The sequence below is a fragment of the Aythya marila genome (genome assembly GCF_965140915.1).
Source record: "Aythya marila genome assembly, chromosome: 17".
Lineage (NCBI taxonomy): Eukaryota > Metazoa > Chordata > Aves > Anseriformes > Anatidae > Aythya > Aythya marila.
The window spans coordinates 9,075,846-9,088,106 of record NC_139058.1 but is presented as its reverse complement, the minus strand read 5'-3'; the positions used below and the strand labels follow the sequence as shown (position 1 = coordinate 9,088,106).

General features: G+C 45.0%; 1 protein-coding gene across 4 annotated transcripts in view; it reads left to right on the top strand.

The window, feature by feature from the left end:
• The first annotated feature begins 10 nt into the window (after window positions 1–10).
• The window catches only part of MED15 (mediator complex subunit 15), a 31,957-nt gene continuing 19,706 nt past the window's right edge, over window positions 11–12,261 (top strand). For 3 of the 4 annotated variants that reach the window (XM_082773750.1, XM_082773749.1, XM_082773751.1), the window contains exons 1-7: window positions 11–201; window positions 6,300–6,387; window positions 7,479–7,530; window positions 8,024–8,053; window positions 9,285–9,500; window positions 10,165–10,427; window positions 11,234–11,605. In XM_082773750.1, coding sequence (XP_082629876.1) covers window positions 134–201; window positions 6,300–6,387; window positions 7,479–7,530; window positions 8,024–8,053; window positions 9,285–9,500; window positions 10,165–10,427; window positions 11,234–11,605 — 1,089 coding nt within the window. In that variant the 5' untranslated portion in view covers window positions 11–133. Of the gene's footprint in view, window positions 202–6,299; window positions 6,388–6,608; window positions 6,876–7,478; window positions 7,531–8,023; window positions 8,054–9,284; window positions 9,501–10,164; window positions 10,428–11,233; window positions 11,606–12,261 lie in introns of those variants that run through there. The other variant, XM_082773752.1, reaches the window with a different exon arrangement.

The following is a 12,261-nucleotide window of genomic DNA, read 5'->3' as shown; positions in this document are numbered from 1 at the left end:
GGCGGGCAGCTCTCGCGAGACCGGCGCCGGGACTTGGTTTCTCTACGGCCCTCAGCGCGCCGGAAGTCGAGGCGGGAGAGCCGCTTCCGGGCGTGGCGTGTGGCGGAGCGGCGGCGGCTGAGGGGCGGCGGGGATGGACGTGACCGGGCCCGAGACCGACTGGCGCAGCACCAACTTCCGCCAGAAGCTCGTCAGCCAGATGTGAGTGCGGGGACGGGGGTTCCCCCCTAGCCCGGCCCGGCCCTCCCGGGTCCCCCTGCCCCCGGTAGCGGCCCCCCGGCCTGCCCCGCAGCCGCCGGTATTGGGTTCTGCTCCGGCAGGGCCCGCGGGGCTGCCGCGTTTGGTTCTGTGCAAACCCCGGTATAGGCTTCTGTCTGGCTCTGACAGCGAAATTAGTGTCAGAGACTGAATTGGTTAGCTGTTGTGCTTTCCTAGGTCTGGAGCAGCGATCGCAGTCGGTGTCGGTGTCTGCACGATCGCGGCAAGGTTGTTTAGAAGAAAGTTCAGCTCGTTGTCTCCTCGGTCATCCTCTGTGACACGATCCCTTCGCTCGAGTCCCTTTGCCGCTCGCCATGCTCTTTCTGTCACGGGGAGGCTCTTACCCTGCAGAGGGTGCTCACTGTAGTGCTGAAAGCACTGCTCGGTGCTTCTAAAGCAACGTTAAAATTCTTATTTCTGTGCGCTTGAAAAGCTTGATTATGCTTTGTTTTAAATACCGATTCTCATAAGCAACGGTTTCTTTGTGATATATGACAAATATGCTGTTTGCACACGGTTTTAGTGCCTAGCGCTGGGCTTTCCTTGTGATGATGTCTCAGAATTAAAATATTACAGTGTTCATGAAAGAAATCGGACAGTGAGTGCTTGTCAAAGCTGTGCGAGCTTCTTTGGCATCAGAGCTGATGTTTTGCTGTCTAAACTCTCTGCAGCATCTATTGTCAGATGAATCTGTTGCATTTTCCTCTCCTTTTTTTACTTCTTCATCAAAGCAAAGCCCCCCCAAACTACTCTCTGATGCTGTGCAACTCCGGGGAAGTAAACCTGAGTCAGCTGAAACAAAGCTCAGTGCAATAACCTCTTGTTTGTGTGTTTGCTCTGCAAGCAGTCACTGTCTTTCTGTGAGCACCAAAAATGACAAATGTTTCAGGGGGAAGCTTATAGTAAGAGAAAAAGATTGAATAGGTCAATAGCAGTTAGGTTTTTAAAGGCTGATGGCACATGAAGAGATGTCGACTGTCTTACACTTTTAATTCTTGCAAGAAAGAATTACAATTTCCTCTGTTTAGTCTTGCATATGCGCACAGATGTATTTTTTATCTGTGTGCTTTTTGTTATCAATGTGTTGGCAGTCTTCCCTCCCTCCTCCCCCAGGATTGTGTTCTCTGAGTGATGTGTCTTCTTTGCACACCATCCTGCTGTGTAGTATCCTACAGATGTTTCCATTCCCTGTCTTATTTAAAGAGCAAGCACACTTGGTACTGGGATAACTGTGCAATGACTACAGTGGATTTTTTTTTAAATGTATTAACTTGTACTAGATATCAGCAGATGACTTGGTTTCATGCTGGCACTTGAAGTAAATGAAGGCTATCCAGGAGTAGAGTTTATAATAGACAGGTCCCTGGATGTCAACATATTTTCTTTTTTCCATAGTGACATTATCTGGCTAAACACTTCAGGGATACCGTGTGCAGTAGGTATCTTAGCGAACGTGTCTGTGTGTAGTTGGAGCACCGTGTGAGAGGTGATCTCGCTAGGAAATGATTCCCCTGGGAAGCCCCGCTCAGCGCTGGGTCCCTGTCAGATCACAGGCCCCAGCAGGACTCCCACAGCTGTGAGACCCAGGACTGCCAGAGCTCAGATGACAGAGGCCAGGGAGCAGCTTTGGTTCCTGCCACGTTGTTCCAAGAGAGCAACGATGCAGGAGTGTGAATGTTTGTGCTTTCAAGGCACCTTTTTATTCCAGCCCTCACAGCGAACAGGCACCTACCAGTGCCTTGGGAGCCTCTCTCTAAATGCCTTTCCTTAATACGCTTTTAAACGTTGGTATTGCCTGAAGGACAAAGCTGAGGTGGGTTGCGTGGTGGTAACCTCAGTGCCTTGCCGTGCAGTTCCTGCGCCGAGCTGCTTCTAGCCTGGGGTAAGGGGAATTGTGTCAAACAGGGTAACTTCAGCTGCGTGATGGTCAATAAAAGTGGTGTTCAGCTTTCTGCCTGGCTTTCATGCATACCTTCACGCTTAAGATCAAGTAGATCTTAGCTAATGGTTCAGTTAGATGAGAGGAAAGAGCATGCATGAGCATAAGTAAGGATGGGGAGGTGGAGAGCACGGGAAAGGAGGCAGAGGTGGGAGCAGAAACGAGCAGGCAGGAGGCGAGCAGAGCAGCTACAGTTTCTCAAGTGTGTGTGTGGGGGGAGATCATTTGCATTGCTGCTCTCTGTGAAATATGTCACAAAATCCGTTCATAAAGCAGCCTTATTTTTATATGCCAGCCTGGGCTGTCTGATGGGATTTCAGGAAAAAAAAAAAAGGGCCAAGAAGACAGCTGTGCCTCCTGTCCTGGTACTACAGAAAGGGAGGAGTCGGTCGCGTCAAAATAAGCATTTATAAAACTGTGAACTAAGAAGCTTCTGCCTCTGTAGTGCAAGTGTTTGGGTTGCCATGCAGTGAACCTGAAGGAGAAATTTGTTGAAGTTAAAAATAACTGAGGAAAAGTGTTTATTCTGAAGCTGGGTAGTGCTTCGGCCCTGCTGGTTGCACAGCCGCACAAACAGTGGCACTGGCGTAACCCGGCGGGGAGGCTTCTGAAGGAATCGCTCCTGCGGGAGGATTTTCTGCGCCTTTGAAGCTCTGAGGGGGTGGTTCTGTGTAGCAGGACGGGGATTTTCCTCACTGCAGAGCTGGAAAGAAAGAGAATGCCTTACGTTAAAAAAGAGAAGGCCTTACAAAGAGAAGGCCTTGCAGAGGTTGGATTGTCCTTAGCCTTCTCCTCTGTGGCTGAAGGTGGTGTCATGTGGGGCTGAGGCTGGTCCTAGGTGTCTGGGGACTCCTGATCTGGGTGTTCTTGCAGTGAGGGTTGTCATTAAATGTGCTGTGTCCAACCTGGAGCTAACAGAAACATTGTGTGGGGTGCTGTCGTGTACCCAAGATCAAGTAATTAACATTTAATGTATTTGCTGGTGTTTATCTGGAGGTTTTTTAAGCTTGTGATGTGGATGGCTGTGGTTAACGGCCTACCAGCACGCTTTTATTTTCCTTCCTGTTGTTTTAAGAAAGAAAGATTTATTTTGAGTGACCAGTCCGTTTCATGAGGCAGCATCTGGTGGTGTTAACGTGGGGTTGGTCCTAGAGCTCATTGCCCTTTCGTCTCACTGGAAGTCCTGGTGCAGTTCAGGGTGTGAAGGAGAGGAGAGCTGGTGGAGTGGTGAAGGAGAACGTGTTTTGCAAGATTTTTCTGCTAGACCAGTTGGCCTGAGTGAGAGGTTGCAGTTGTAGGGCTGGAAACGAACTTCTTGGTAAGGGAGGGGGAATTCCTGAAGCTGGCAGTGGTGCCGAATGCTTCATGGCACCAGTTTTGAGTGTTGTGGAGGAGCTGAAAAAGGCAGAGCTTTAGTACACATCTTACATGCTTAGTAAGTGCTTGTGAGGCAGATGAAGGCTGTATTGGCTGGAACATCTGGTTTTCAAAGTTGTGTTGAATTTCATTTCTGGAAGGATGTGATACCTTATTTGGTACACTTATAAAGTGTAAAGCTGTCTTTTTCTAGTGACTTTTCCAGCCTTTTAACTTAAGTGTTTTTGTGCTGATTGAAGATAAATGTGGGGACAAAGAAACAGACAAGGAGGAAGAAACCACACACAGCTGAACTTGTGGAATACGAAGAGATCCGGCATGGAGTGCTAGGCAGCATCAACAAGAAATGGTGGCTACACAGAATAAATAACTTGCTGTGTTTTTTTTCCAAACTTCCTGCTACGCCATGGATCACAGTCTCTGTATCAGCCACTCTAGTACTAGCTGCACGATACATCCTTTATTTGGGTCTGTGTCACTGGTCTTTCTGCCTGCTCAGTTCTTGGTGGCCTTGAAATGAGAGGCATTGTCGTTCGCTGTGGGACTAAGGCGGTGAGGAAGATTCAGAGAGAGTAGCGTGGGTTTAGAGGCAGCTTTTCTGAAAGAGAAAGTGTTGGAAAGAGGGAGGTGAAGGACTGGATGCTCTGCTTCTTCTGCAGCAGACTTCTTTTATGAGGAGCTCACTTTAAGGCTTGCTTGCACATGAAAGAGTAGTTACTCTGTGTTATGTTTGAATTTGGCTTCATTTTAAGTAACCTTCCTGCGTAACCAGCATTCTTAGTGTCCGTCAGGCCACGTGAGCAGGTTACCGTGAGGGACACATGCAGGTGGCTGTGCTCTGCTCCCTATTTCTTTGCAAGTTACACCAGGTAAGCTACATGCTACTAGGCTACAACTTTGCAAGGTAAAGGTGTGAGTTTGGACAGCTTCAGCTCCTTCACCTAAGTCTGTTGTTTCTGCTCTTCGTGCCTGTCTTGAGGGGGATACTGAGTTACTTCAGGACACTCGACTAGCTCACTGCTCACACAAGCAGCACTCACAAGGGAGGTGGTCAGAACTCCAGGGGGCAGAAAGCAGCAGTCCCACTTCAGGCTGCATGAAGCTTCCAAGGATCCCCACCCTAAGATGCATTTAGGGTAGGGTAGTTGCTCATTCAACAGCAGAGAAATGGGTTGCTGAGATGGTAATTACAAGGTGAAAGTATTTCCTGGTAACTTGCTTGTGGAATGCAGGCTGCAGCTACTAGGCTGTAACACAGAACAGGTTTTGCAGTGAAGTGAAATGTTTCCAAGAATGAGAATGCCCAGCAGATTTGAATAGGGCTGCTCTCCTGTCTGAGTCCTTGATTTAAGATGTTTTTTGTCTCAGTGCTTATGTTGCAGTGGAATTGCTTGGTTTTTGATGTGTTGAGGATACACGCTGGGGGGAAGGGATGCCAGGCAGGAGAGAGACTGGGCAGGCTGGAGAGCTGGGCCTGAGCCTCCTGGAGTTCAACAAGGCCAAGTGCAAGGTCCTGCACCTGGGCTGGGGCAATCCCAAGCACAAATCCAGGCTGGGTGGAGAACAGAATGAGAGCTGCCCTGAGGAGAGGGACCTGGGGGCACTGGTTGATGAGAAGCTTGACATGAGCTGGTGATATGTGCTTGTAGCCCAGAAAGCCACCCGTACTCTGGGCTGCACCAAAAGCAGACCCCACAGCATCTTTCTAGTACCTAAGGGGGGCAATAGGAAAACCGGGGAGGGACTCTGTGTCAGAGGGTGTGGTGACAGGACAGGAGTAATGGCTTTAAACTAAAAAAGGGATGTTTAGGTTAGATATAAGGAAGAAATTCTTCACTCTGAGGGTGGTGAGGCACTGCCACAGGCTGCCCAGAGAAGCTGTGGCTGCCCCATCCTTGGCAGTGCTCAAGGCCAGGCTGGACGGGCCTTTGGGACACCCGGTGTGGTGGGAGGCGGTGTGCCCATGGCACGGGTTGGAACTAGATGGTCTTTAAGGTCCCTTCCAACCCAAACTGTTCTGAGTCTGTGAACACCCCTTCTTTCCTACCAATTTCTTTAGCAGAGTGTTTTGGTGTGGGGGGTTTATTTCCTTTTCTTTCTCGTGCTTTCAATTTCTCATCCAGAGGGCAGATCTAGTTCCAGTTTACTAGTGGTGTGATGGCCCTGCACTTCTGATTGATAAATAGAAAAGAACAGTAAGGGGGTAAAAAAAGGTTTTTCTTACCAACTGTCCATCAGCAGGACCTTCTTCTTCTCTACTGCTCATTGCCTAAAGGCGTTTGATGTTTTACCAAGCAATTTTTATTATTCCACCTTATGTTTAGAGGATTCTTTTGGAAATGCCTGGTACTATGCAGGCTCGAGCCCGTAGTTCACTGAACATGGATTACATTAGAGGAAAGCTGAATGACTGGATTCATCAACAGGTCCTAGTATTTTGTCAAACTAACACTTCAAGCAGCAAATAGTGACTTGCTTAGCCGCTATTCTTGAATATCTGCAAAGAACTAATTTCTAAAAGGCAACAAAAAATGACTTTTTTCCGCAGTTATTTGAATAAGTTTTAAAGAGCAGCAATTTTAAGTAATGCCATTTTTGGTTTTTAATCTATACATGGATTTAACAATAAGAGAGGGGTAAAAAGCTGTTACACAGACATTCTAACTACAGAAAGTATTTTCTGATGTCCTCAGTTAATGCCCAGCATTGTTTTTTTCTTTTTCAGTGATGAAGCTATGAGGAAGGCTGGTGTTGCCCATAATAAGTCCAGCAAAGAGATGGAGAGCCACGTGTTTATGAAGGCTAAAACAAGGGTAAAGTATCTGGATGTGTGTGTGTTCCTTTTACCCTGAGGGGAAATGAAGTGTTTGGTGTCCAATACATGCAGCAGACTGGACTTCAGGCCAATAGAGCTTTGCTGATACTGCAGCATTTAATGCATACGTGGTTCTGTGCTTAATTAAGTCTTATCTAAAGACTTGTATGTAGTGAATTGCATAGAGTTTGTTTTATCTACAGTGTGGCATTATTCCATCTAACCAGTTTGGTGATCAGGAGAGACTGAGATATCAATAAAAAGGCTGTCTTGGGAGTAAGAAAAAAAGGAATTTCTCAGGTCTCTGTGAAAGTCTGTTTTTTGTGTACAATTCTAGGTGCTACCCAAACGTATAAGCTCTTCTTTCCTGGGGTTGTGTTATAAGAAATTGGATCCTATTGCTGTCTACAAAGAAGACATGTTTGAGATAGAACTTGGTGAAAGTTTTATAACGCTTATTTATGCCTGCTGATGGCATTCTCACTGGTGAGTGGTACTTAAAGGAGCAGGGAGGCTGTCTCAGCACTGTGGCAGATTCTCTTGTGCATTATGAAGCACATTAATAAATTGCAGCAAAGACTATTTGTCCTTTCACCTCTGGCACTTCTGCCATGTATAAGTCTTAAAAACAATTAAGTTAATATCTTTAATAATAATAACTTAGCATAAAAAAGTTCTTGTAGTATGAATATGACCTAGTTAAAGGACTGAAGTGAGTCAATGTACCCAATAAGAAATTTTGATCCTTAAGGAAAGAACTAGAATGGGTGAGAAAAGGAAAATGGATGTATTAGTATATAAGTAGGTATACACATTATGTTCCTGCTACTGTGACTGTCACAGTAGTTCTTTCCAGTGAATTTTATGGACTTTTGGGCTACTTGGACCATCAGCTACGCTGACCTTCTGGTAAAAAGCATTTCCACTTAGTTTGTGAACAGACTGGTCCTTGTAAGTGAACTAAAAGCTCGCAGGCCTTGTAAAGTAAAATCTGGTACACTGAGGAAGAATACTGAAGTACCAGAAAGTTGTGGTTGCTCTGTTTTTATTTCCTGCGCTGATACACTTTTTTTTTTTTTTTACCTTTAGGAGGAGTATCTTTCTCTTGTGGCCAGGCTTATTATCCATTTTCGAGATATCCGTAAGTAATTTTTATCCCAGTGACTGCTCATCGGGGGCGGAGGGGGAATAAAAGGAAATCTTCTGGCTTGTATGTGTGGGTCTGCGTGTGACTCCTCACAAGTTGCTCCAAAACTTCAACCAGTAATATATATGCTTAACTTCTAAATATTGTTTCTTTTATAACATCCATCTACAATTGAAGAGTCTTTGAGTGAGAAATAATTTAATGTTTTCAGTGTTTTTGTAGTGTTCTGAGTACAAAATTAGGTTATTTAATGTTTTATGTAATTACAAAGATAAAAATACCTTTTTTTCCACTCAGCTTGTTACAGCTATGATACAGCTGTCTGGAATTATGGGTTTGGATAAATTGTTTGGAGACGTAACTACAGTAGACAGTGATTTTTTTTTTTTTAATTATTATGTGACTATATTTCTTGGAGAGTGTATTTGAAATGTCAAATCTGTGTGATGAGATTAACAAAGATAATTAATGTGATGTTCTTTTGCAGACAATAAGAAATCTCAAGCCTCAGTCAGTGGTAAGAGGCCTTTTATTTATTTATTTATTTATTTATTTTCTGACTAGAACAGCTCAAAAAACAGGGCTGTGGTGTACTAAGAGGGCTGTGGATTTCCTAGCTGCAATATTACTATTGGTGGAGGAAAGGAAAGGTAGCACAGTAACCTTGTGATTTGTTCAGTTCTGAGGGTGACAGGCCTAGATGGTGTTTTGGATGCAGCACAGGGGACTTGTTTGTTTCCCTGTTTGTGCTTCTCTTAGCCCACAACACTGAGATTCTTGGAAGAACAAGAGTGATTGAAAATAACTTCCTGCTGGGCATTCAGGTTTCTCCCTGTCGTCAACTTTGGGTTTTTCACTGTGCTGCATTAGAGGCAAACATTGTGTCTGCGGGCTGTGTGCTCTACTCTGCCACTTGACTCTGGTTAGATCCAATCATGTATTCTATCTCTGTGCTAATTCTTACAGCAGTTATATTAGGAACGTAATATGATGTTCATAGTGATGATGATGAAAATGAATACATCATTTTTATCCCCCCATAAACTAACTGTGCAGTGGTTGGGGTTGATTAACACCTCACCTAGACAGTTAAAAACTGATATGTATTCCTAAGGAAGCGTTGCATTCTGTACCTAATTAATACTGCATCTGCACCCTGTGTTCTGTTTTGCCCTTCTGAATTGCCTTTCCTTCTTTGACTTCACTTTTCTACATGCCCAGGATTGAGACTGTGACAATTCTCTTGAAAGACAAAGTTTATCCTCTCTGTAAAAACATGATGTTATGGTGGGAACTTGAGGGAACTGCATTGCAAAGGACTTCATCTGGTTTGAGCACTGCTCCTCCTCAGGAGGAAGAGGCCAATGGAATCCGCAGTGGGAGCTCTGTTCTTCATATGCTTTTTTTGAGGTTACAGGTGGTACAGCTGCATGAAGTTTTGTTGGTAGCCAGTTTTGACTTGCATGTAAATTCAGAGGCAGCTAATGAGTTCCTTTTGTCTGATATATTTAGAATCTATTTGCAGATCTGAAGCACTTTAAACAATCTTCGCTCTGTTTACAGAGAGGCAAAGACCTGCCAGAAGCTTCCTGTGGTCTTGCAGGCAGAGCAGTGAGCAGTAGGTTCTCAGGATTTGCATCTAGTTGTGGTCTGAAGCCAGCAGATCAGAGAGTGGATGCTGGAAAGCAGAGGATTTGGGGGAGGCAATTGCATGGCTGGCTGCATAATGCTAACTGTTTTCTTTGTAGATCCCATGAATGCCTTGCAGAATCTGACTGGGGGTCCCCCAGCAGGGGCACCTGGAATGGGCATGGCTTCCCGAGCTCAAGGAGCACCGATGGCTGGGATGGGTGGCCTTGGCCCAATGGGGCAACAGATGAGTCTCCCAGGGCAGCAGCAGCCTCCTGGGACCTCGGGAATGGCCCCTCACGGTATGCCTGGTGTCTCTACAGCTACTCAGCAGAGTAAGTGTTTGGTTTGTTTCAACCACTGAAACTGTTGGATCAGTCTTTCAGTAAATAACTCTTTTCCACAAGGAGAGGGTACTGAAAGAATTTCATACTGCTGGCTAAGTCAGCCAAGGGAACTGTTGGAAGAGTTCATTTCAGACACTGCTACTTACTGGGATAGATGTCGTCCTTAGCATAGAGAGGAACAGCCTCTCTTCTATGAGCAAATGCTTCTCCTATCCTTCAAGATGTCAACTTCAGAACTTTGTTCTGTGAAACCCACGTATACATTCTATGGCTGTTATGCTTCCTGCTGGTGGCCTCTCTGCATATGTTTTCTTCAATAGCTTCTATTTCTTAGAGAATTCTGTGGAGACTAAGGTGTGATCCTGTTGTGGTCCTTCCAGGTGGCCACAGAGCCATACAATTTCTGCACATTTTTACATTTTTAATTCAGTTGCTGACTAAATACAGGCAGGGGGCTGTAGAGATAGTAGGCAGTGTCATCAATTCTGCTGTTAATGTACCTACTCCGTTTGAGGATGCAAAAGTATATGCTGCCAGTGATGAGTATTTTATACTTTAGCGATTATCTTTGATTATTGTAGAGTTATACTGTGTAACTGTCTCTTGTACTGTTCGGGTTTCGTGTGTTAAGCATAGCCTCCCTTCTTTTTAGCCCAACTTCAGCTTCAGCAGATAGCTCAGCAGCAACAGCAGCAGCAGCAGCAATTCCAGCAGCAACAGGTGGCTTTGCAGCAGCAGCAGTTCCAGGCCCAGCAGTCAGCCATGCAACAACAATTTCAGGTCCAGCAGCAGCAGGCAGCAGCAGCTGCAGCAGCCCAACAGCAGCAGCAGCAACAGCAGCAGTTACAAGCCGTCCAGCAGCAGCAGCAGCACATGCTGAAACTGCAGATGCAGCAGCAGCAAAACCAACAGCAGGTGATGACAAACAAGAATTACAATGGCAATCGGGGTGATCTGTGATCAGTTACTTGTCAAGTGAAATTTAGCTTGCATGGAAGTACTGAGTATCAGCTCTTCCCATTATTAATACACTTCCACTTTGGGATAGGACTTCAGTTTAGACTGGCAACATTACATTACAACCCAGAAGGAAGGCTTAACAATGAGGGTTTTTGGTTGCTTTCTTCTGCCATAATAGAGAACTAAAAACCTCTGTCTCTTTCTCTTTATAAACATCAGGACATTGTTTCATTCTGACAAGAACAGGGGTGTGGTAAAGAACTAAAAGCACTGTATTAAAAGCACTGTATTATTCTAGAAATAGTGGTTATTTTGTCATTGTGTGAATTACAGATTGCTACTTTAAAAAATGTGTACTGAGCACTTACATGCATCATCCTTAGGCACAAGAGCAGAAGAGGAAACTTCAGCTGTCATGCTCTTGTGCATTTCTGGTAAATGGCAGTGCTGATGCAGGCTGATTACATTTAAGAAGTGATTTTGAGCCCATTTGTAAAGGAAAAAGTGATGGACTTATCTTTGCTTTTGAAAACTATTTTAGTATAGTGAGAAAAGCTTGGAATAGTGAAACCACAGGACATGCACTACATAGAGTTGAGATATCTGGAGAGTGAGTTAATACGAGGTCTGGGCTTTCTATACAGGCTTGAAAACTCAGCCTGATATATCAGGATTCAGTTTGCTTTTCATCTACGCTATAAAAATAAGGCTACCATTGCACTGCTGGAAGCTTTAGCATCCTGGCTTTTCCTGCTTTTCAGATGCAACAGCAACAGCAGCAACAGCAACTACAGCGAATTGCCCAAATGCAGCAGCTGCAGGCAGCGCAGGCTATGCAGGCACAACAGCAGCAGCAGCAACAACAGCAACAAATCCCACAGCAGCAGCTACAGCAGCAGCCACCTCAACAAGTAATGCAACAGCAGATGCAACAGATGCAGCAGCAGCAACAACAACAGCAGCAGCAGCAACAGCAGCAGCAGCAGGTTGCTCAGGCACAACAGTCTCAGCTTCCACCACAATCCCAGCCTCAACCCCAGCCCATGGTATCTCAGGCACAGGCAATCTCGGGACAAATTCCTGGTCAGGTTATGCCTGTTACTCTCACACCACAGCAATTAAAAGCAATGCAGGTAAGGGCTGGTGACCATTTCATTGTTGGTTCATTATGATCCTCTAAAGAAATAAAAAGTTTCCTTGACTTTTGCTAATAACAAAATAAGAAAAAAGCATAGTTTTTTAAGAGATCTGTAGTTAGGTTGTTTGAGTATGGTGGTTTTAAAGCTTTATGTCTGGACCTGTCAGAAGAGAATGACTTAGTATCAGCGAAGAACAGGGATTCTATAAATGTGTGAAAACCATTTATGAATCTAAAAAAAATCACTGCCTTGATTATTTTTGTTCTTGAATATTAGCAAGTGCTTTGAGGCACCTAGTGCGTGTGGCTGGAGCCCGCGTTGGCTCTTTAGCACACTGGCTTTGCTTCTGCTGCCACGTTTAGAAGTTTTGGACAAAATTTAAGATACTAGTAGTTCCTGACTTGAAGAGAATGTGGACAAGATGATGGTTTTACTGTGAACGTCTTACTGCTTCATCTTAGAAGCTGAGTCATCCTGTTAATGTTGCAGCTTTTCAAACTTCCGCATTAGTCATGAGTGCTGTGTGCTGTTGAGCAAAAAGCTCAGATGTCATTCTGAAGCCTGCTTTTCTCTGAGTGTTGCTGGGGAGTAGTGAAGTGTCAGCCACTCTTGAGAAATTCTTGAACCCCCCATGGAATAGATGGAGTACC